This window comes from Juglans microcarpa x Juglans regia, chromosome 7D, assembly GCF_004785595.1.
Source record: "Juglans microcarpa x Juglans regia isolate MS1-56 chromosome 7D, Jm3101_v1.0, whole genome shotgun sequence".
Classification (NCBI taxonomy): Eukaryota; Viridiplantae; Streptophyta; class Magnoliopsida; order Fagales; family Juglandaceae; genus Juglans; species Juglans microcarpa x Juglans regia.
The window spans coordinates 20,756,559-20,780,283 of NC_054606.1; the positions used below are offsets into that span (position 1 = coordinate 20,756,559).

The 23,725-nt window shown below is 35.1% G+C and overlaps 3 protein-coding genes across 3 annotated transcripts; all 3 read right to left on the bottom strand.

Moving 5' to 3' along the window:
• Positions 1-559: 559 nt before the first annotated feature.
• Positions 560-3,893, bottom strand: LOC121239697. The gene is made up of 3 exons (XM_041136993.1): positions 3,665-3,893; positions 3,473-3,576; positions 560-1,233 (listed from the first exon to the last, which is right to left on the bottom strand). Exons 1-3 carry the CDS (start codon positions 3,823-3,825, stop codon positions 1,202-1,204), a joined length of 297 nt encoding a protein of 98 aa, XP_040992927.1. The 5' UTR covers positions 3,826-3,893; the 3' UTR covers positions 560-1,201.
• Positions 3,894-4,123: 230 nt separating this feature from the next.
• Positions 4,124-8,731, bottom strand: LOC121239698 (probable 2-carboxy-D-arabinitol-1-phosphatase). The gene is made up of 9 exons (XM_041136994.1): positions 8,306-8,731; positions 7,853-7,958; positions 7,519-7,735; positions 7,312-7,430; positions 6,761-6,859; positions 5,906-5,950; positions 5,734-5,832; positions 5,515-5,622; positions 4,124-4,622 (listed from the first exon to the last, which is right to left on the bottom strand). Exons 1-9 carry the CDS (start codon positions 8,620-8,622, stop codon positions 4,248-4,250), a joined length of 1,485 nt encoding a protein of 494 aa, XP_040992928.1. The 5' UTR covers positions 8,623-8,731; the 3' UTR covers positions 4,124-4,247.
• A 346-nt stretch (positions 8,732-9,077) lies between these two features.
• Positions 9,078-10,164, bottom strand: LOC121238190. The gene is made up of 2 exons (XM_041135030.1): positions 10,124-10,164; positions 9,078-9,570 (listed from the first exon to the last, which is right to left on the bottom strand). Exons 1-2 carry the CDS (start codon positions 10,162-10,164, stop codon positions 9,078-9,080), a joined length of 534 nt encoding a protein of 177 aa, XP_040990964.1.
• Positions 10,165-23,725: the final 13,561 nt, after the last annotated feature.

Consider the following 23,725-nt stretch of genomic DNA (forward strand, 5'->3'; position numbering starts at 1 on the left):
AACGAGCAAGCCACGTGAGTTTTTTGGCTTCTTTGAAGTTGTTGAGTGAAAATTCAAATTAATTGTTGAAAAATGACCCTCTAATGTCCATTTTCTTTCTTGCATCAGTTTCCTATCTAATCTCATATGTGAATGCATACTCCAAAACCTATATTTCGTCCACCAAATTTGACACAGCCATGAAATAGGCCCAACAAGTCCACTGATCAAGGCGAAAGTTCACCACTAAGTTTGTACAAACCCAAAGGAGCGCGCACGACAAAACGTTTATCCTTTGTTTATTTGTGCTTGCAAAAAAGGTACAGAAAAATATTTAGCCACATATGAATTACACAAAAATAATCTCACAAATTGACGTAATTTCATGTGATTCGTCATATCATTAACCAAATTATGGGTCAAATTTGGTGAAAGACAAACACAGCAAAATCCACAGTTCCTCTTTAGTTTCGTTGAAAAGCGAACACTCTCTCTCGACTTCAACAACTGGACCCTTGCGAAATCCCAAATGATCTAAACCAAGAAAAAATTCATAGCTGTGAATTTACTTACTAAAAGCGAAAGAAAAGTTGCGAATTCATTTCCCCAGTAACTAGCAAAGCCAGCCATGTAATAAAAGCAAGCAATGAATCAGGTACAAAACCAAAATAAAATAAACAACACAACAAAGTCACTATTGATCCGTGGGTGCTCAAACTGTCTGGCCGACATTTTAGGTTCAAAAGCGCAAAATACATCCAAATATCCCTTATGTGATTCTCTCTAATAAGCCATAGCCATTCAAAAGTTCTAATGCTCAAGTTTTTCTTTCCTTGAATAGGAAATTTAAAAATATTTTCCTTTTTTTTTTTCCATTTACTTGCAAAATTCTTGTCATTATGTATAGTTTGAAACAGCATATTAGCATCTTCCATCAAGAACAAATTCCAAATTTTGATTTATTGCTTTCCCAAATGATTCATATGGTAATAATCGAAAATAACAGGAAAACATAGATTCACTCATCAAACTTAAATCAAGTTTATCAAAAGTAGGAGAATCTAAAGAAATAGATCATCGACGGGTTGCTATTTAGTAAAAGAAAGTTAAAAGGCATGTCAAGCAATTAAGGTAGGAAAATTCGAACTCCAACTTATGAGAAGAACTAATCAGTCAACGACAAAAGTAAGAACAAATTCTTGATCTTGCCATTCACTCAGTTCTAAATTGGACTGAGGTAGTTCACAAATTGACCTGTCATGAAGAGAGGGAAGAAAGCAAATGTTACAAATTTGCTTCTAATAGTAACAATCAATATCTTCCAACAGACCTAAAAATATAAAAATTTAATAGATACAGCAAGTTTAAAAGCTACATATCCCTTTTTCCAATTGAAAGGGGAGAGGGAACAACTACCCCCCACCAAAAAGCTTTTACCCCATTGAATTCCTAGTGGGAACCAATTTAATCTTTGCTTCTGTTCAAATAATTTTACACAGAAGGAATAAAAGACACTTTTTCTAAGCCCCCTTTAATAAAATACATTCAGAATTGCCCTTTTTTCTTTTGAGATAAAAGGCATCCATCCTACTTAATAAAATGATAACTATTTGTTCTGAGAATCATATGTTCCTTTATTATTTATTTTTTCTGAAGATGATTCATCATTGTTACATGGCATTGCGTTGTATTTACTTCGTTTTATTTGATTATCGGGGGTGTTTGAGAGATTTTTTCTTACTTTATCATGCTTTCCAATGCTGTTTGGCTCTCGGAGTGTGCAAGAAGAGAAAAAGAAAGCTGTACTGGCTTCCTTCTTAAGATTCATTTGAAAATTTTAAGCACTTATTTCCCTCAAATACATCAGTGACAGAAACAGAAATTATGGCTGTAACTTTTTACACTGCAAGATCGAAAACAATAGAGTTCCACTCAACTGAGACTCATCGTGTTTCAGCTAACTTATGCAAAACTTTAATTTCTCAAATCCAAACAATATCCGTCTTTGTTTTCCTTGAAATTCAAAGCAACCAACAGATGCTTTGCAGACAACTACATGAGAAAATCCCCTAACCTTGATTTCACGCTTTTTTATGTTACAATCACATGGAAGATACCATTTTATGTCATTTCCAAGTGCAGCACATTATATTTACAAATAATTCATATAATCTGCTTCTTCAAGAAAATAGTCTTCACTCATCTACTCAGGATGCAGCTTCCTGAACTCTATAGTATTAGCTAGGACAAAACATATGCATTGTTTTTGGTTAATAAGTATTCCAGGCAACCTATTTTTACAACTTCTCTTCTTAGGGCTTTGCCACATATAAGGTCCTACTCCCTCTATGGTAATTGTAAATTCAAATTTCTTTTCAGACATCATTTTATTTTAAAACCATCTCAGATGCAAACACAAGGTGATCACTGTTGTTCCATTAAGGATGCCCTTTCCCATGTCTGTACTGTTTTCCATGCCCAGCTAAAAGTAAATTTACTCATAAAAGAAATTTGTGATACCATGTAAACATTCAAACTAAATGTTTGCTCATCACTATCCTTCAGATTCAGAAATTTAGTCTTGATGCCATGTTATGTTGGACCCCTCACAGCACTCTCCATATACCTTAGTGGAGCAAACTGATTTTCTTTATCCACAATTCTCACGCTTTTAATCATGCACGAATAGCACGTGAATGTTTGTAGAGCACTTTATGGAGGCAAACTTTCTTCTTCTTCAACAAGTTGAAGACAGATTCAGACATTTAGTCTTGATGCCATGTTATGTTGGACCCCTCACAGCACTCTCCATATACCTTAGTGGAGCAAACTGATTTTCTTTATCCACAATTCTCATGCTTTTAATAATGCACGAATAGCACGTGAATGTTTGTAGAGCACTTTATGGAGGCAAACTTTCTTCTTCTTCAACAAGTTGAAGACCTTGCCTAAAACCTTTACAAGGTCAAAGACTTTAACAAGTTGAAAACCGGCTCCCCTTTGTAGCTAAGATGCATGGAGATGTAGCAACAATGAACCCTAACTTGTCTACAGGTGTTATGGCAGCTTAAATCATCAGGAACAGCTATTAAATTAAGTAGAATAATTTTTTGACAAGCAGAGCCACTTGGAGAGTTAGATGCTTATTTTACATTTATGATAAATTACTGCCCAATTTGGAGAAGTAATATTATTAATTGTCCTAATTTTTCCTCTCACTAAGTCGGTTTAAACACTAGTATAAGTGCACCATTCTATGGTATGTAATTTTGCATTAAAAAGATCAATTAAGACCAGATTGTACTGACAATACCCACCACCGAATTTTTTTACAGCATTCTGCCCACCCACAAAAGTTGCAGAGCAATCATAGAGGTTAAAGCTCACTAGTAGAAGTCATAATGGAACAATTAAGTCCAACCTCCTTTGAGACTCTTCCAGTAAATTGATTACACAAAGATACAAATATTAGAGCGAGGCAGAGCAGAATCACCTTCGGTGGAGGTGCTGGCTTCACTGGGGAGCTTGGAGACAAGGCAAGCGGAAGCTACTGCGGAGTGGACGGGTTGAAGAGAGCTTAGTTGTCTTCGAAGCAACCTTTTTAAGCCAATGGAAATTAAAGACTGGGATTAGATATGAATCTCAGATCACAGAAAATAGAGAGATGCAGAAGAAAGAGCAGTACCTTGGAGAAAGAGGATGAGGGGGCATTTGAGTCCGACGAGGGACGGAATTGGATGGACGTAGTGGCATTGAGAAACTTCTTGTCCCCGAGGAAGAAAACTTCGAACGCCGGCAAATCGCACGCACTAGATTGGATCTTCCAGTAGCGACCGAAGCTGCCATGTTTGGTTTCTCTGAAACACAATCTCACTTCCCTTCGAAGTTCGAACCCCTGAGGCTATTGAAAATGGCGTCCTTATTGGACTGGATTGACCACGTCAATTAATTGGGCTTTTTTAAGATGGGCCCAAAATATTTGACACCCAAAACTTAATTAAAAAATTAATATATTGTTAAAATACCTCACTATTATTTATTATTTTTTTTTTACTACCTTTTTATTACTATTCACAGAATACCTTAAATATCTCACTATCTAATCGCAACCAAATACCTCAAAGATGTTATACTAAATTTCGAATTTGGATACTAAATTCATTCTCTTTTATACGTCATGATATATAACTAACAGCCACCCGGACATTGATATGCAAGGAGTGGTGGTAATTTTTACAAGTTAAATCAAGACCTATACAAATTTACAGCTAAAACTCTTCATCACCGATAATGGATCTTGTGATCGGTATTGACCATCTACCCAAATGGGCAGTGTAATTTATGCACCGGATAACGCCTCTCGAGGTAGGCCCATCTGGAAAGTCGACGACACTGATGCTCCCTGCGTCGACATGAAATGATCCCATCCATTCTTTGGTCAGATTTAGGCAATGCCCCATCAATGCTATGTGAAGTGCTGGGTGGCCAACTACGACAAGTATCTTTTCTGGCTCGGATTCATCGGATAGTTCGCTCAATAGAGACTGCCAAGCCTTCTCAGATTGATGCCATACTTCTGATGTGATTCTATCTTCATATCCATTTAACCAACCAGGCTGAAGAGCTGAAACCTCGCTTGCATCCTGTGGAAAACAGGAGAACATCAAAAGATTAAATGGGAAAAGTCAAGAAAGCACTGAATAGATTAACACATTTAGCCAATCTTTAAGTTCAGACCAGTAAGTAGTGCTTCAGCCATGATATATGTATGTATTTATATATGCAGAATGAATGCAAATATTGCAGTTCATTTTGCCCCGTTTGGATAGTGAGATGAAATAAGATAGTTTTAGATGAAAGTTAAAAATTGAATAAAATATTGTTAGAATATTATTTTTTAATATTATTATTGTTTTAGGATTTGAAAAAGTTTAATTGTTTATTATATTTTGTATGAAAATTTGAAAAAGTTGTAATAATGAGATGAGATGAAATGAAACCGTTTTTGTATACAAACGGGCCTATATCAATGCATGCCATTAGTCACTAACTAGAATGGATATGTATAAACAATGTTGTTTAATCCAATGACAAGTATTCCAATCATTTGTGTAGGATAAGTAGCCCGCACAATTAGAAAGAGGTCATTGTAGTTTTCTTTTATTCTCTCTTGATTTCTTTTACTTTTGAGCTCTCAAAGTGAGATTAGGATTTTTCATATTTTCAAGTTTTTTTTATCCTAGCAAGCCTAGGACTTGATTTTTCTGATAACTCAAGACTTTCTCTTATTGCACTTTTTAAGGTTTGTAGTAACCTTAGGATTAGGATTTTAGCCTATAGAAAGGTATGCGGTAAACCTTATTTTAAGGTTGAGTAATTGAGATCATTGTGTTTTATTTAAATAAATAAACTCTTGTTGTTTCTATCATTTCCACAGCGTCATCATTAGTCATGCCTTTTAAAATTTCCTATTTTATTAGTTTCGGATCTTTCACAAACAATCAGGAAGTAAGAACCATGAAATTAGACATTTACCCTATTTGGTTGCTGAAGAACGCTTTCAACATCAAGGTGCTCCATTTGCTTCATCTCCACATAGCGTGGAACACAGTCAGCACCCAAGCAATCTGCAGCTTCTTGGACCTACAATCAATTAGGCTAGCTGGAGTAAAACCATGACACACATTCCATATGAAATTAGAGAGAGAGAGCATTTGCTACATTCTGACTGAGCAACAAAAACAGTAAACTTACTCTGGAGATGGCCAGGGATGTCTCAGAACAAGCTTTCTTAGGACTGCTAATTATAGAATGCACTTTCAAATCGAGGAGTAGCTCTGCAGTTTTCTGGGACTGTCATTTACCACTAAAGAAAATCAGATCATGGTTTTGTAACCAATTGTGTGCATACTTATAAACGATATACCTGTATAATTCCAAGCATGTTCAATGGCAGATCCCCGTGAGTAGCCTGTGGAAGCAGAATTAGTAACACTAGCAGCAACAATAAAAAAACAAGGAAATAAAACCAAATAAATGCAGAATTATTTTGGAGGCAGTCAGGCAATTCAATAATATATAATGTCTGTGGTAAAGTCATACTCAAAATTGAAATTTGTAAGTTGAAATGCATATTTTCACTCTCCCCTCCCCCTCACCCCGGAAAAGGGGGTGGGGGGATATGAAGAACAATACCTACAACAACTGAAAACTTGGCTTCACACAATCATGGTTATTTAACTCCATATCCCATAAGACCATTGCTTATTTTAACCATGTGCCTACTTTTGCATTCTGTTTCATGATATTCCAGGTACTGATATGGGTTCTCATCAAAACATAATACAATTTCCCAGCATATTTTCATGGTTTGTTAAATTTCTTCTCAATGAATCACTCATATTTTTGTTTCAGTGAGGAACTCCCTACTCTATACTTGCAATCGAAATTCTCCTGATATTATCCAGACCGATACAGTTAAATCTTACACACTTCACGCAGAAGTGGCTTTTCTAGTTTCTCAATCTGTATTGTACATCTTATTCATACATGATGACAAAAGAGTGTGTGGAGTTTGTACTAGCACATTATCCATTATTATTCCCAGCCCCATAATTCATTATTTCATATATCTCTGGCAGAATTATATAAGTCTGTCTTTGTAGATTACAAGCTTTATCATATTACAGACAGAGAAAAAAAAAAAAGGATAACTAATTTAGTTTTACATCAAACCAAGCAATTAAAATCAAAGTAGACACTTTTGGCCATTCCTTCTTACTTCTGTGTTACTTTGTGTGGCTCCGTAACAGACAAGTACGAGGCGCCTACTGCTTTTCCTGCCTCCAGAACTTCCAGTAGCAATAGGTGAATTGGGCGTCTGCATAAATAGGTCAATGGCATTTAGAGGATAGACAGAATAACCTGTTACAAGACCTACGATAACATTAAAACTGTGGCACCAATGAACAACTTCGATTTAGAAACATAAATCTATTATATATATATATACATAAGAAAAGAATTATGTTTCTATTAGCATAAGGAATCTCCAGAATTTAATTCAGCAAATATTAAATATCAGTCATGATGCATACAAGACAATCCTCAAGGCAACTCACTTTTCAAATACGAAAGAACTGTGCATAAAAATTATCATCTGGGATATTAGTTCAAAAACATTGTGCAGATTATGGATCCTTTTATACTGTGCGCTGGTTCAGACCGAGAAGCAGTACCTTTATTTTAGTAACACTATCTTTCAATGAAACAAAAGAATAGAAAATATAGAGTAGCAGCACATCAGTTCTTATCAATAACGATGTTGTATACCTGATTGAGCCGATTTAGGCAAATAAATGGTGATCCTCCCTCGGGCCGCGGTGTAAAATCAAGCACACTAACACCACAGTTGCTCTGAAGTAAAACCCTAAAATACTCTGTTCCCAAACCTGCTTTCCATAAAAAGAGATGAACTACTGTTAAAACCACACTTTGCATATTTCGGCATCAAGTTTCCAAAGATAAAGGAAATAGTACCAATCGCTGTTGCAACGAGAGCCTGATTAACAGCATTGTGTGCAACCACAAGAACAGACCTGCTTTCATGGGCTAGTATATTATTCCAACAGCTTCTAGCACGTGCCCACAACTCTCTCACCGGATAATGACCATCTATGTTGAAATTTGCAGCATCTACCTGCCATTGACGAAAAGCTGCACCATACTTTGCTTTCCCCTCATGCTTCAAGAGGCCCTACACTTCACCAATAAACTCAGAAACGATAATGCAATATCAAGTTTAGCTAATTCTCAGGAAAACTCAACCAAAAATAAGAAAATGGAGTAAGAAAAAGTGTGAAAACACACTAACTTGGAATGAATACAAGTCGATTTCTCTCAAATCAGAATCAGTAATCATCTCCTTCTCACGAGGCCCCCATATGATTTCAGCCGTTCTTTTTGAACGTATCAAGGGGCTGAAATAAAGAGCCCACCTTATTCAAGTAATCTATGCAAATGCCACATTATAAGCTAAATGATCCAGTTAGTCAATCACGTAATATTGCCAAAATTCAACTAGGAAGAGAGTGTAAAAGAATATGAGCGCGTTTCATAATTTATAATCGATAACTAGAATAACACAATCGTCTTTTTGTTTACAATGAATATATCACTTTACACTAATCACCGTCACGTTGTTTTAATCAACGCTATTCAGGTACAATTTAAGTAGCATTATCAAGTACGCTCTAGCCTGCTTGGACATAAAAAGTGGAAGCATAGTTGTTTCAAGAAGCACCAAAAAGTAGTCAGAGAATCGAACCTGGAGAAGCAAACATCGAAGGAGTCGTCGATGAGCATCTGTCGGGAGGTCTCGGCCTGAGCCTCACCTTTCTTAGTGAGGACAGAGAAGTCGGAACTCCCTTGGATCCGGCCCTCTTCGTTCCAAGTACTCTGGCCGTGCCTCACCAGGATCACCCTCTTCGCGGCCGATATCGGCGGGAAAGGAGCGGAAGCGTAAAGCACCGAGCTTAGCTCTCTCTCTTGGAGGCTGGAGGAGGATCGGATTGGGAAGCTAGGGTTTCGGTTGAGGGGGAGAAGACGGTGGGGGAGGATGAGAGGGGCTGTAATAGAAATCATTGGGAGGTGTTAAGGCTTCTCTCTCTCTCTCTCTCTCTCTCTCTCTCTCTGTCTCTGGGTTTTCACTGTGTTTCATATGCTTCGCGCTCTATTTCGCTAGCCATTTGATCGTTAACTTTTGTATGGTTACCGTTGTTTCTACGTTCCAATCTATTGAAGACCCACACGGCAAGAGTGACACGTGTGTCCCTGTCAACGTATACAATCCCATCGTTCCTTTTTCTTTTTCTTTTTCTTTTTTTAATAAACATAGAAGACAATTTTATTGAGCTGAAATATAGCATTCAGCCATTACAAGAGGTTTAATATGTTCAGCAACACAATCAATATCAATTAGCTTATGTTCTAAATTCACTGCCATTTGAGCAAGACAATGAGCAACACCATTCAGTTCTCTTTTGACATGCTGTTCATTGAGCACCACACAGAAGATTAATGATGTCAGAGATAGTGCACTACAATTTTCCAGTAGAAGAAGCAACACTCTTGACTGCATGGACAACTTGACTAAAGTCACCTTCAAAGATTAAAGAGTTGAGACCCAACTCTTTGCAAAATAAAACAGCAGAGAGTAAACATCTTGCTTCAGCCAGCACAAGATCAGTGCAATAGAATCTTGGTTGCATCAAACTAGACAAAACAGAATCATCAACCTCTCTTATCACCACACCAACACCAATCTTATTGAAATCAGATTTTACTGATACATCCCAATTCACTTTCACCCAAGATGATGGAGGTGTTTCCCATTGAGTAGCAAGCAGCAGATTCTTAATTCCTGACCATGCTGACTTTGCTCTTGCATTACAATACTCCTCTATAGCCTTTACAGCATTACCAAAGAGCACCTTAGGAGATTGAAAATGGTCATCCTGAATAAGAGTGTTTCTTCTAAACCAGATTAGTTGAGCTAGGGTGGCAAATGACACCAGTTCCTGACTTGGTAATCTGTCAACCAGATACTCAAAAACAGATAAGAAACTGGGTGCTTGAATATTTGCCTTTTGAATAGACTTGGAACACAAAAGACATACATCCTTGGCAAAGGAACATAACCATAAAATATGAGCTGGTGTTTCATCTTCAAGCATGCAAATAGGACAACAAGAGTCAGTAATCACCTTCCTATTGTATAAATTAACTCGAATGAGCAGTAAATCTGTGCAAGCACTCCAAATATATTGTTTAACAGCATTTGTTGTTTGTAAGGATCAAATCCTTTTCCACAACAACCCTTGTGCTCCATTAGTTGAAGATTCACTATTTTTTCTTACTTGGAGTTATTTATTCAAGTGATAAGCACTTCTCACTGAGAAATGCCCAGAAATAATCATATTCCATATCTGTTTATCAGCTATAAGTAGGATACTAACAGGCAACTTAAGTATTTCCTTAATATCTTCATCTTGAAAAACTGTATGGAGAAGATTCATATTCCACCATCTCGTATGAGCATCAATAAGATCAGCAACCACTGCATTCTCATGAAAGGCCTAAGTACCTGTCCAGGTTAGTAGAAGCCTGTAAACCAATCACCTCCATGATTTGTCTCTTAGTTGCTGCCTTGGTGTTTCTGCTAAAAAAAAAAAGGATGTTTTGTCTTTGTTAAGCTTCTGGCCAAAAGCAGCTTCATAAACACTAAGAATTTAGTTCAACTGGATCCACTCTTGCATAGTAGCCTTACAAAATAAGAGGCTATCATCAACAGAAAATAGATGATTCAATCTGATATGGCCTCGAGCAATTGGTACACCAGTCAAAACTTTAAGTTGTTCTGCAACATACAATTTAGCACTCAAAGCCTCAGCACATAGAATAAACAGAACTGAAAAGGCCCATCTCGGGTTTGAAACAATGTTGAGGAACTGCATTTACCAAAACTGAAAATGATGAGGTAGAAATACAAGACATAATCAGCTCAACCCATTTGGTATTAAAACTCAGTTTTAACAAAACAACTTGAATGAACCTCCATTCCACCCTGTCATAAGCTTTACTCATATCTAATTTTAAGGTCATAAATCCTTGCTGCCCATAGAGTTGTGTATTCATGGTATGAAGGGTTTTATAAGCTGTCATAATGTTATCAGTAATTTGTCTACCAAGCACAAGAACACTGGTTTGGTGAAATGAGAAAAGTCATAATGGATTTCAATGTGTTTGTAAGCATCTTTGTAATGATTTTATAAAGGACATTATATAAACTTATTGGTTGATATTCAGAGACTCTTTGGATTTCTGGACTTGGGAATTAAAACCAAGTAGGTATAATTGATAGCTTCAATATTTGCACAAGAATTGAGAAAAGATGGGATAGTAAGACAAACCTCATTACCCACCACATCCCAATTGTCTTGAGAGAAACATGAACTATAACTATCTAGTCCAGGGGCTTTAAATGGTCCCATTTAGAAGACTGTAGTCTTAACATCCCCATTTGTAAAGGTCTGAAGTAACTCTTTATTCATAGCATCAGAAACTTTAGGTGAAATATCACGAAGACAAACATCAATTTGAGAAGGGTTAGAAGAAGTGAACAAATTCTGATAAAAATGTGTAAAAGCAAGACCAATCTCTACAGCAGTACTGCACTGAATTCCATTCTCATCTTCCACTTACACAATTTTATTTCTTTTCTGTCTATGGGTAGCACTCAAGTGAAAAATAAAATTGTATTTTTGTCACTATTTTGTAACCAGTGAATTTTGGCTTTTTGTTTTCATTTTAAGTGCAAATTCTCTTGAATTATGGAAATTTCATTTTGCAAATTGTTGACTGCTGAGATTGAGGCTTCTGTAAGATTTGACTGAACCCTTTCGAGTTGGCACATTTTCTCCCTGAGATGCTTATCAGAAACTGGATCTTTGGAGTTAGCCCATCTTCTAATAGACTTCATGCAACAAGCAAGCTTATTAGTCAAAGAGGACAGATTAGCAGATACTCCACCAACTTGCAACTAAGCAGTTTTGATAGCTACGTTGTAATCCTCATAGGAAGCCCATCTAGCTTCAAATCTACATGGCCTCTTCAGTGGACCAAAAGATCCATGGCTATTAGAAAAAGTCATGACAAGAGGGTAATGATCAAAGGTAACAAAAGACAATAATCTTATGTCAATCACACCAAATTCTACACACCAATCAGAAGATGTCACTGCCCTATCAAGTTTCTCCTTAGTGAAAGAAGAATTTGATCTATTATTAGACCATGTGAATTTTCCTTTAGAAAATCTTAGATTATGAAGTTGACAATCATCTAATACATCCTTAAAAATGGCTATATGATTCCCACTCCTAACTGCACCCTCTCCTTGTCACTATGAAATAGAATCTCATTGAAGTCACCAAGACAAAGCCACAAATCAGAATTTAGAGAATAAAGATGTCGTAAAATATTATAGCCTTCTATTCTTTTTTTCAGTAATGGGAAGGCCATGAAAACATGTAAGCATCTATGGAGATTTTGGAGAAATACTGTCAACCCAACAATTTATATGCCTTTGAGAATAACTTTGAATCTCTACTGCACAATCAGACTTCCATAATAATGCCAACCCCTCACTACGACACAAACCTTCAACCAAAAACATATTAGTGAAACCAAATAAATGTTTTAAGTAGTCCATCTTATTCTTACGTAATTTAGTTTCCATATGAAATAAGATGTTTGGCTTTTTTCCTTAACCATAAGGCTAAGGTCATGAACTATCCGAGGGTTGCCTAGTACCCGACAGTTCCAACTTAAAAACCCCATTTCTCTTAGTGGAGCTGAGAAACAACCTCCTCCAATATTTTCACATTCCTCATTTTCCTTTTGAACATCAATTTATCCTTAGTACTACGGTTGTCAATAGGCAAAAACTCTCTCTTTCTAGTTGCCAAGTAGGTATCAGAATGAGCAATGGCCATATCTTTAGCATGTCCAACATTATTCTTCAGATGATGTAGTAAATATGATGAACTTAATAAATCTTTTTGTGCAAAGACATCCACCAAGCCAATACCAGCCCCATCATCAGTAATGGGGACTTTAACAGGAAAATCATCACCAAATGGAGTAGGAATTCCATGTTGCAGTGCATGACCCATCTTGGAATATATGACAGTTGAAGTAGTTGTAGCAGTTACAATTGCAGGATTGATGGTCACAGAAGGGCAACCAATCAACAGGTCTTCTGCACCTCTCTTAGAATGCCACGTGTTATTCACAGCTCTAACTATCTCATAACTGTTAAAACATTTTTTAGAAATAGAAGAAAGAGATAGCTGATTTGTTGTATTAGAGGAGAAGAAATTTTTGAAAATCCAGCAATGAATTTCCCCACCCCTCCTCTTGCAGTAGTAGATGATGCACGCATCCATATACCATATTGCATGGTAGAAGTAGTTTTTGTCTTGTTCAAACACCCAACACTGCCATGCATAATAACACCACAAGAAAAAAAGAAGTGTGGCAATCTCTCATACCTAAAAGGCACAAAAAATGGTGTTCCTTCGGTAATAACATAGTAGCTCTTGCAAGGGGTTTGAATAGATCAATCTCTACAAGAACACGCATATATGGTCCCTAACCTGTTCCATGTTTATCAACCTCCACAGAATCATATTCCCAATCAGTCCACCAATTCTAGAAGCGACCTTATAATTCATGCATCCAAGAGGTAAGTGATGAAGCTACACCCAAAGATAAACATGAGAAAATACAAATTTAGTGGGAGGAGTAAGTCCATCAAAGAGCTTTAAGCAAATCAGATTATGGTCAAAAAGTCATGGTTGGCCATCCCAAATTCTCTGCAGATCATGTTCAGAACCAAACTCCAGGAGAAACAGATTCTGACCCACTTCAACAATACCAATAGCTGCACCGACTTTCCAAACTTTTAGCATAGTTATCTTGAAAGCCTCACGATTAATTCTCCTTTCATACATGATCTTCCCCACAAGATAAAATTGGCCTTTTGTTAAAGTTTGTTCAACATCATTGTCCAAGACATCGACACCTTCATTTTCAATGGTTGTTAGATTAAGTTTATTCCAATGCGAAGAAAATCCTCTGCCATGGTGATAAACAGAAGCAAAATATAACAGATGATAAAGATAGACTAAAACATGACGCCCACCCTCAAAAGTGAAGGCATAAACTTTCTCCTCATGAAGCTACAGACAAAAACTTGAGAGAAAACTTCCTAATCGCCAGACCCTAGTGGATCAAGAATTTTTAAAGATTTTTAGAAGGACCTAAGAATCAAATTGATCACCTACTCGAAGATACCATTATCTTAGTTGGAATTTTTAGAAATTCTTGATACAAGAAAAATTTTTAAGGTGGCATGGCATCATGACCAATTTGCAAGTGACATGTGGCAATTAGTATGTGTCAAGTTGTAACGCCCCGGTCTCGGAAGTCCGAAGAGTTAGCTCATGTTACCTATAATCATCTCCAATAACACATTTATAAATAACACAGAGACTCCATAAAATATTAACTTATTTGTTCAACACAAATATTCATGTTCCTCTATATGGACACAAAAGAAATACCTCAATAAAATAAATTAAAATATCCACAAAAATTTGAAAATATCCATGACTCAAAATACCAAAGCAACATAAAATAATAACACTACCACATAAGACTCTCCAATAAGTCTTTGTACCCTATGACACTTATTCTTCTACGATCATCAAAACTTGCTAATACTCTCTATTCTTGACTTCCAGCTGATACATCAAAATTATCTGAAAAATATTGTGGAGATAAGGAGTGAGTTGTCAATAACTCAGTAAGCAGAGAACATATACTAGTGTGTAAATATGAGTCTTTACAGAGTTCAGAATGTAAAACAAAATATAATTATTTTCAGAATGCAGAATCAAAACATGATATAAAAAATAACAGAGTGAAAGTTCAGAAATATTCTTATTTAAAATTCCTTCTTATTTAAAATTCATTCGGCACAACATAACTGAAACATTATATCATAACAGAATTCCATGTTGAACCCCCGTGGTAGGGTTGTGCAAACCCCGGCGACCAATCAAGTAGAAACAGAATGTGAATTTTTTCCTTATAATTCTCGAAGTCTCGAGTATGAACACGGGAAAGACCACGCAAAAAATCCTTTTGACTTCCAAAGTGGGTACACCGAAAACAAAAAAAAATTAGAACCAACCTGAATAGAGGCTACAATTTTACACCCGTAGTAAGATCAAAACAGAACAAAAACAGAATGTCATGTCAGAGGTTTTAGAAATCACATCATATTATATCATAGTATAGAACATCTTCCAAACATAACAAAATCAGATCACAAAAATATAATTTATGCCCAAATTTTTATATTCGCTCTCTTTTGCACAGTTCAGAAACAAAATGTCAAAATAGTTCATGTCTATACCAGTCATGCCAGAAAATACTTTATTTTTATACAGAATTTTATGACTAATGCCGAACAAATAACCGAAGTTATTTCAAATTTCTTTTCGTAACAAAACATGTATATTTTTAAAAATTGACGTCAGTGCTTTTTTTGGATGCAAAGTCTAGTATGAGAACCCCGTTTACTTGGACTTTTTAGTTTTTTTTTTCAAAAAATACAACAGTGCTAAACGAGTATTAATCATCACCTATAAAATAGTTAAGTAACCTTCGTAAATTTTCAATCAAACACATATTTCGATACTTAAATCTAAAATGCTAAATTAACCTATTTTCCTAAAATTCTAAAATTCTCGTAACCTTAAAATATCATCACTTCCTACATTAATCTATACTTACTTAATATTTTTTACTGATACATTAAACTCTAAATTATTCTTGTTAGAAAGACAAACAAAACTTTGTGGGCTAACATAGAGCAAGACTAAGCCCACTTAAAGTCCATCATAAAATCAAGCCCAACAAAAAGAAATAGAGGTTCAAGACCCATTTGCTTAGGCTTATAACTCGAAGGGTATAAATCTTATATCAGGTTTATGCTTGACAAGCTTTACGTGAACTAAATAAAACCATTTCTATTTTGAAAACAAATCAGCCACTAGCAAGGGTGGTACGACTGAGGCTTACCGAAAGGGAAGGGAAACGAGATGGATTTGGGTGGTGAGAAGAAGACTTCGGCGAGCTGGGCGGCTGAGCACTGAGAGAGATGAGTGATGAGAAGGAGAGAGAAATAACGTGAGAGAGGGGGAGAGAGCTGTCAATTTTGTATAAGGGAAGCGGGTTGAGTTTTGGACAGTGCAAAGCTTAGTGGTTCTCAATTTCGCGTGGGGCAAGAACAGAGGTTGCATTGGGTCAAGGTGGTTGGGCACGAGAAGGGGCTTCTGTCGGTGTGGTTTGTTATTTGTTATGTGGTTAGTGGTTGTGTGGTGATGCTTTGTCGAGGGAGGTATTGGTTGGTTGGCCCCGTGGTTTATGGTCATATATTGGCTCAATTTTACACAAAGGGTGGTGGAAGGCTTGCTCGATGTGCGGTTTACTTCAAGGCAGGTTCTGTGTGACAAAGGCTGGTAGCTTGAGGAGGAATTTCTGTGACGTACAACAACAAGGAACCCAAGAGGTAATATGAGAGAGGTGGCTTGTGGTGGAGCTACTCATAAGCGGAGATTGGTGGTCTGGGTATCTCGAATTTGATGGCTTTCATTATACAAGGTGATACGGTTTCTGTGCGGGTGGAGGAGATGTGGAGGGGCTGGCGACATTGCTGGGTTTCACCGATGTGTTACGGGACTGAAAACTGAGACATGGGGGGTGGTGGCCATGACGAGCTGTTGGTCTAGACTAGAGGAGCTTGGCAACGACGTGAAGCTTGGCGACAGAGGAGGGTCGAAAGCAACCCTAGATTGTAAAACTAATGAACAACTTGTCTATACGTGAATATATATATATATATATATATATCTGTATCTTTACTATTATATAAGTGGCTATATAACGATCAGTAAATGGAATTTCTTGTTTTCCGTTAGATTACCGTTAAATCAACGTTAAGTCACTACTGCTTTTAAAACAGTGGATAAATTCTCATTTTACATCTTTATCCGTTGGATATTAGAACGTTTTGAATTTATTGTTTTTTTTTTTTATGTTTTGTCAGTCGTCAGTCCACCACTTTTATGTTTTTTCAGTATCTAGTTTTTTACTGTCTACTTTTTCTTTTCCGTAACTTTTATACTTTTATGTTTTTTCACTGTCTACTTTTTCGCTGTCTACTTTTTCACTTCCGCAGCTTTTATATTTTACTTATATTTTATAATTATGTCAGTATACCATTTTAATACTTCTTATCTATTTGCTGGTAGTACTTTTTATCTTTTGCAGCTTTTTATCTCTTCTGCAACTTATGCTTTTGTGTCATGCTTTTTCTATTCTCGCTGGTCTTTGTATACTTTTTACATTTGATACTCTATCTCGATTTTAAAAGTCAAAAACCAGACCCACACTCTCTCTCTAGAAACTCGCTCGGCTCCTTTTTCCTCTACAAACTTTCCAAAAGTCAAAAATCAGACCCTCTCTCTCTAGAAATTCGCTCGCTCAGCTGGTGGGAGGGGAGCTTTGGCTCCGTCTTCCTCTTCCTCTCCTCCCTCTCCTCGCCGGCCATTTGTTTCCGGTGGTTTCGTTTGGTTTTTTTATTTTTTTTAGGTTTTCGACCGAATAAAGGGGGTAGCCGTTTCGAGCTCTTCCGGTGACCATCGTCCAACACGCGCACCACTGGGAGAAGCCTTACCCTCCGATCTTGTTGTCGACCGAATTGAGAGCCAATCGGAGCAGCGGTTTAAAGGAAACGCGTAGGTATGGTTTTTGTTGATTCTATTTCTTTTCACTCTGTGGGATGTGAATTTGAAGGATGGTTTGATTTTTTTTTTCCTGTTTCGTGTGGATTTTTTTATTTCATTTTTTTGCTTATTGGATTTTTGTTCGTCGATATGGACCATTTTTTGAAATCTGAAGAAAGTGAGTTTCTTGTTCATTCTTCTAGGCATGTTTTAGTTTTTAGTGTGGATCCTCTCTCTTCTCTTTGTGGGATGTGAATCTGAAGAGCATTTGAAAATTCTTTCCAATCTTCTTGTTCTTTGACTCAAAACTTGTGTTTTTTTTTTTTTCTGCTTGTTGGATTTTTCTTTTCCATTTTTTGTTTGTTAGGTGTAAATCTGCTTGTTGGATTTCCGTTCGTCATTATGGACCAAATTTTTTTGGCTCGAGCCATTGCTGGATGTGATTTTGCTGTGATGACAGAGTATGAGACCGTTTTGTTAACTAGATAGGCTTGCTGTTACTGATAAGTAACATAAACATTTATAACATTTTCATTTCATATTACATAACATAAACATCAAATATTATCATTTACATTTGAACTCATTCTGACATAGTATTGGATGCATAAAGAGAGCTACCGAAGGCAGGCTATTTTACATCATAATTATTGAAACAATTTTTAGAGAAATATTTTGTTGACATTTGAAGAAAGTTAGGGGATGATCATATCTACTTGCCTCTCCTCAGCTTCATGAATTCCTATAGTTTGGTGTAGTTTGGTGGTCGATTGCTATAGCTCTCACTCCCATTGCTGCTAAACTTGGATTGCCTTTCCTTGTTGTTCATGGTTTCATGGGTATCGGTGAGGTTTGTGCTTTAACTTGTTGCGGCAGCTTTGAGAACAGTGATTTTTTTGTCCTTCAGTCAGTTTTTACTTTTTCACATCTTTATTCGTTGAGTGTTAGGATATTTTGAGTTTATTATTTTTATCTTTTATGTTTTGCCAGTTATGTCAGTACACCATTTTGCTGTCTCTAAATGCTTTTTCTCTTCTCCAGGTTGTCAGATTGTGATGTTATTGGGATTTTTGGTCAATGACTGAAGCTGGTATAACATTTTTATTCTTTTTCTTTGGATGTTTTCTTGTATGATTTTTCTCTTGTGCAGGTTGTCAAATTGTGATGTTATTGGGATTTCTGATGTACTGACAGCAGCTAGTATACTTTTGTGTCAGTACACCATTTTTATGATTTTTCTTTATACACTGCTCTCTGTATACCTTTTCTCTTATGCGGGTTGGGTGCATGCGTATTGGCAATTGTGCCTTTTATATCTTTAAATTTTGAAAAAAAAAATGTAAAAAAAAAAAAGGTGCTCACTACAGGAGAAGAAAAAGGGTGCTCTCATCTCTTATCTTCTCTTTCATTTTTTTCTTTTACTGGTTTTTAATGTTTACTGTCTTAAAATGTGTTCCATGAAGCCATCCATAGTGTATATATCATGACACTTTCCCTACCTTGAATGTGCCCATGAGTAATTTAAGGTTCCCATGTTATGGCTTTGTTAATTTGGTTCTATTTCAAGGTGTTGCTATGCCTGCCATGAATAACATTCTGTCAAAATGGGTTCCAGTAGCAGAGACAAGTAGATCATTAGCATTGGTGTACAATGGGATGTACCTTGGATCAGTCACTGGCCTGGCCTTTTCACCGTTTTTATTCCACCAGTTTGGTTCGCCATCAGTCTTCTACTCCTTTGGTTCTCTAGGAATAGTTTGGGTTTCTGTGTGGCTAAGTAAGGTAATATGTTTGTTGCATTTATGGAAATATGTCTATGAGCATTGAAGTTTTGGATTCATTTGCTCGCTCTTAATATAGCTATATATGCTCATATGTCACCACTTCTCTTCCTCTGAGATTGTTCCTCCAGGCATATAGTTCTCCTATTGAGGATCTTGTGCTGTTACTTGAAGAGAAGAAGCTGATCCTTTCCAATAGCATTTCCAAGGAATCTGTTAAAACAATACCTTGGGGACTAATTTTGTCAAAACCACCTGTATGGGCCCTAATAATGTCTCACTTCTATCACAATTGGGGAACATTTGTTCTTCTAAATTGGGCAAGATACAATAAAGATGCTTACATGGGACTTCTTTAATACACCATTAATAGCCTTAATCTTGCCTTTTATTTTTTGGATGCTGGTTTTCTTGTTATACACTTGTAAAACCATGCTTGTTTGTTATGGACTGTGGTAGTCTCAGCATCACCAACTTGAATGCTTGGATCTATTTATTTTTTGTAGTAAGTTGAAGGTATTCATCTGTGTCTCCTGATTGTATTTGTTTTAAGTGACTACCACTAAACAAAGTACCTACAAATGACTTTTGATTCATCTTTACTTCGGGAATTTGTTAGTCAACATAAAAGTCGTCATTGCATGAAAATTTGTATCATATCTTCCATTACAATACATTTGAAACTTCAAAATAGATAAAATAAGAGTTGGAGGAAGGGAGAGAAGGTAACCATTTTATAAAATTAGGCAAACGTGCTTTGTACGTTACTCCCGCCTAGTATATATATATATATATATATATATATATATATATATATATATATATATATACAAAACCGTTGCCGTGAATGTAGTGGAGAAAGGAACGTGCATGGTGTGTGGTGAATGTGGGCGAAGTAGCCAGAAAACTAAACTAGGTTTTGAAGAATAATAAGATCCACCCACGATGTATGGACTGAATATATATATATATATATATATATATATCAATAGTCGATTTAAGAATTTTAATGAAAGGGGGACTCTAGAATTATAACCCTAATTTGTTTGAAATTGAACGTAAATATTTAAATCGGCCTTAATCTTCATGTCCAAAATAAAACCATTTTCCAATAATATCTTTGAGCCTTTAGAAGAATTTCTTGAGTTAATTTTTAATTATTTAGGGCTCACTTGGTCCATAAATGGTAAATGGGCTTTAACCTACTTATCAAACCCAATAAAATTCATATTTTGTCGGAATAATATTCTGGGCTTGTGAACTATTCAAAAATTACCCAATAAACATTAAATGGGCTTCCCATAAATAATCACCTAAAAAAATTTATAGATCGCGGCTTGGCTTGGGCTTGATGCTGGGCCCGGATGTTACACAAGTCATCAAACCCGAAAAAAGTAGCTCACTCATGTCAAAGTTTCCAACCTATAAACCGGAAAGCTCCTCGACAGCCATTGCTATTATATATGTTTCTTTTCTTTCATTGCAATAGTTGAGTCCTATTTGTCTTATGCCGTCTTTAGCTTTTTGTATATAAGTCAAACTCTCTTACTTTATCTATTTCTTATTTTATCTCTTGATTTTATATCTTCTCTTTATTTTATGTTTTTCTTATCTTATCTCTTCTTGGCGATAATCTCTCAATGGACTGGACCCATTTCATTTTATATGCATTTATCGCATTCACCTCTCCAAGATAAGCATCGAAGATCTCCCTCGCGAGAGATGCCTGGCGAGCCTCACAACTTTGTTACTTCTCGTTTAGGCAACCCAAGCCCAAAATCAACATCCAGCTACTGGAATCCAAAAATTGTACTAGAAGTTTGAGCCCAAAACTGATCTCAATGAATAATTAATGGATTAATCCATTGAACTTTAGGTAGTTCCAAAACAAATTATCAGACAAGTGGAGTTTTATGAGGTAATTATCATAAAGCAGTTATTATCTACATATATATATATATATATATATATAAACGCCGAAATGGAAGGTAAATTGGTAGAAGCAGCAGAACAATGCAAGACAGACAGACAGACAGACATTAATCAACTGAAATTAAGAATAAAAAAGTCGTTGAGGTTGTACAACCTGTATTTGTTATCTGCAGTCCATAATATAATATTTTTAAATTTTAAAATAATAATAATATTAAAAATAATATTTTAATAATATTTTAATAATATTTTATTTAATTTTTAATTTTTATCTAAAATTATCTCATCTCACTATTCAAACATAACCTAAATGACGAATTTTGGCTACTCACAGCTAATGAAATCAAATAATCATCCACTGTTAGTTTTCCACATCAGCAGACTAATTTGCCAACAATATGGCAAAATTTAAGTACTCAAAACATGACTTGTATCCTGGATGAAGACTTTACAGCTGGCACCAGCTAGACTGGAGCAACTTGTGACCTGGAGTGGGAAGCAAATTTGTATGGGAAGGATTCCCACAATTTCTTAGAAGTGTTTCCCTCACATGAGCAATAGTTTTACTGTTCACATAAAAATAATAACTTTTGATATGTAACTCAATAATAGAATATAATAAAATTGATAGTTTAAAAGTGTTAAGCCATAAATAAATGAGTTGTAATTTAGTATTCAAAAGTTAATTTCCATCTCTAATAATCATTAACTTAGTTTGAATCTTCAGAGAGCATATAATAATTAAGAAAAAAAATTTATTTACAAGTCTATTTATTGATACATCAAATATATCGATAATTTAGATGCTGACTACATCAGTTTATAACGATAATAGATCTTACAGTAAATGTACATTTATACACTATTTAAGTTATATATATGAAATTACTACTCTTCTTAAAAATTTAAATTGATGAAAAGATGTATATTTTATTATTTATTTTATATTTTAACTTCAATTGAAATGACCTATTATTTCATGGAAATTTTCAAAATGATCTGACTAATTGACGACACAGCTTATTAGATACGGCAATATTTTTACACCAAAAGTTTCAAACATGTCACTTTCTTCTTCAAACGGCTAGCCGTTTGGTAAAAATGTACATAAGTCAAATTTTAACGGTTGCTTCCATCATGGGCGTTTGTCTATTTGTCCACGTGTCAAATGTGCACTACCTCACCCATCATGCCACTGTAGCAACTTGGAACTTCATAATTGTTCGAAGTGCATGCGTTGGGTCTTTCTCACATATTTCAGGTATGTATTATTTTCTATTTATTTGCTAATAATTATTATCATTTTTCAAAAGTAATATACAGGTTTTAAGCATTTAATTTATTTAAACATCTGCAATAAGAATTAAAACTAAAAATGGATTATAAAAATGAGAGATTTTGTTAAGAGTCATATAATATAATATCGTATAAATTAAATATATCTAAGTACTTTAACTTATTTTATTTTTATTTTTATTTTTTGAGTTTGTGGAGAAACCATGTAAAGATGTTTGAGTTGATCATATTTTAGTCACATTATTTATTGAAGAAATCATTCATGAAAATAGTCTGAAGTACTATATATACTCGTTTATTTTCGCAGATAATATGAGATAAAAATTAAAATTTGAATAAAATATTTTTATAAAATATTTTTTTAATATTATTTTTATTTTTATATTTGAAAAAATTAAATTATTTATTTTATTTTGTGTAAAAATTTAAAAAATTGTTATAATTAAATGAGATTAATTACAAAAACAAAAGAGGCCTAGTCATCATAGGCAATGGACATATTTTGGCCTCTATTGGGACAAATTATGTATGCTAAAAAGGGGAAATTACTGCATAGAAAATAAGGTTACATTTAGTTATACTGTTCATTTAATATTGTGGGTGGGCAGTTTTATTTGTTTTTCCCTTTTTAGGTTTAGAGTCTACACAAATGGAATTGGAGAGATACCCACTAGTGATAGAATAAGCTAAGGCTATGATAGAGGAATGTGACATTTATGTAGATAGGCATCGGTTCCCTCAAATGCTAGAAACTAGATAATCCAATTAATATTCGTGCAATATAAGAGTCATTATAGATAAATATAGTTTTGAATGATATAATTTTTATTCTGTTTATATGATATAATTTGATTAATAAAATAAATTTACAATTAAATTCTTCTATAAATTAAATCATATCATATCAACTGTGTGGAAATATGTTTTCCTTATCGGTTACATCTATAATTTTTTTTTTCTTTTTGAAGAGTTTTATATCGACTTACATCTAAAGAAAATGGGATGGCATGATGGCAGGCAACAAGATGGCTATGCATTATTAATCAATGCATCAAGGAGGAGAAAGACAATATGCTTTATTTAGTTTATGATAGAATAATATTATTACTGCTAATTAAGTTGAATAATCACATCTGCATGCAAGCAACCATCATGGTTCTTGGATGTTTTCTCCGTATTTTTGAATTCTTTCCCGTTTGGTTAGAATTTTTTTTTGTTTTGGTATACTATTTATTTTCATTCCATTTTGTTTTAAATTTTGACCCATTTTGGTCTATTCCGAACTGTTTTAAGAGTAATTTTGCAATTTTTTTTTTTTTGAGT

Coding starts and splice junctions, on each gene's coding strand:
- LOC121239697 (XM_041136993.1), bottom strand. CDS start 3,825: ATGGCAGCTTCGGTCGCTACTGGAAGATCCAATCTAGTGCGTGCGATT. Junction 3,577..3,664: donor CCTCATCCTCTTTCTCCAAG/GTACTGCTCTTT, acceptor TGGCTTAAAAAG/GTTGCTTCGAAGACAACTAA. Junction 1,234..3,472: donor AGCCAGCACCTCCACCGAAG/GTGATTCTGCTC, acceptor TCTTCATGACAG/GTCAATTTGTGAACTACCTC.
- LOC121238190 (XM_041135030.1), bottom strand. CDS start 10,164: ATGGAGGTGATTGGTTTACAGGCTTCTACTAACCTGGACAG. Junction 9,571..10,123: donor GCTTCTACTAACCTGGACAG/GTACTTAGGCCT, acceptor TCTGGTTGACAG/ATTACCAAGTCAGGAACTGG.
- LOC121239698 (XM_041136994.1), bottom strand. CDS start 8,622: ATGATTTCTATTACAGCCCCTCTCATCCTCCCCCACCGTCTTCTCCCC. Junction 7,736..7,852: donor TCGACTTGTATTCATTCCAA/GTTAGTGTGTTT, acceptor GGTGAAGTGTAG/GGCCTCTTGAAGCATGAGGG. Junction 5,623..5,733: donor CATCCCTGGCCATCTCCAGA/GTAAGTTTACTG, acceptor AATTGATTGTAG/GTCCAAGAAGCTGCAGATTG.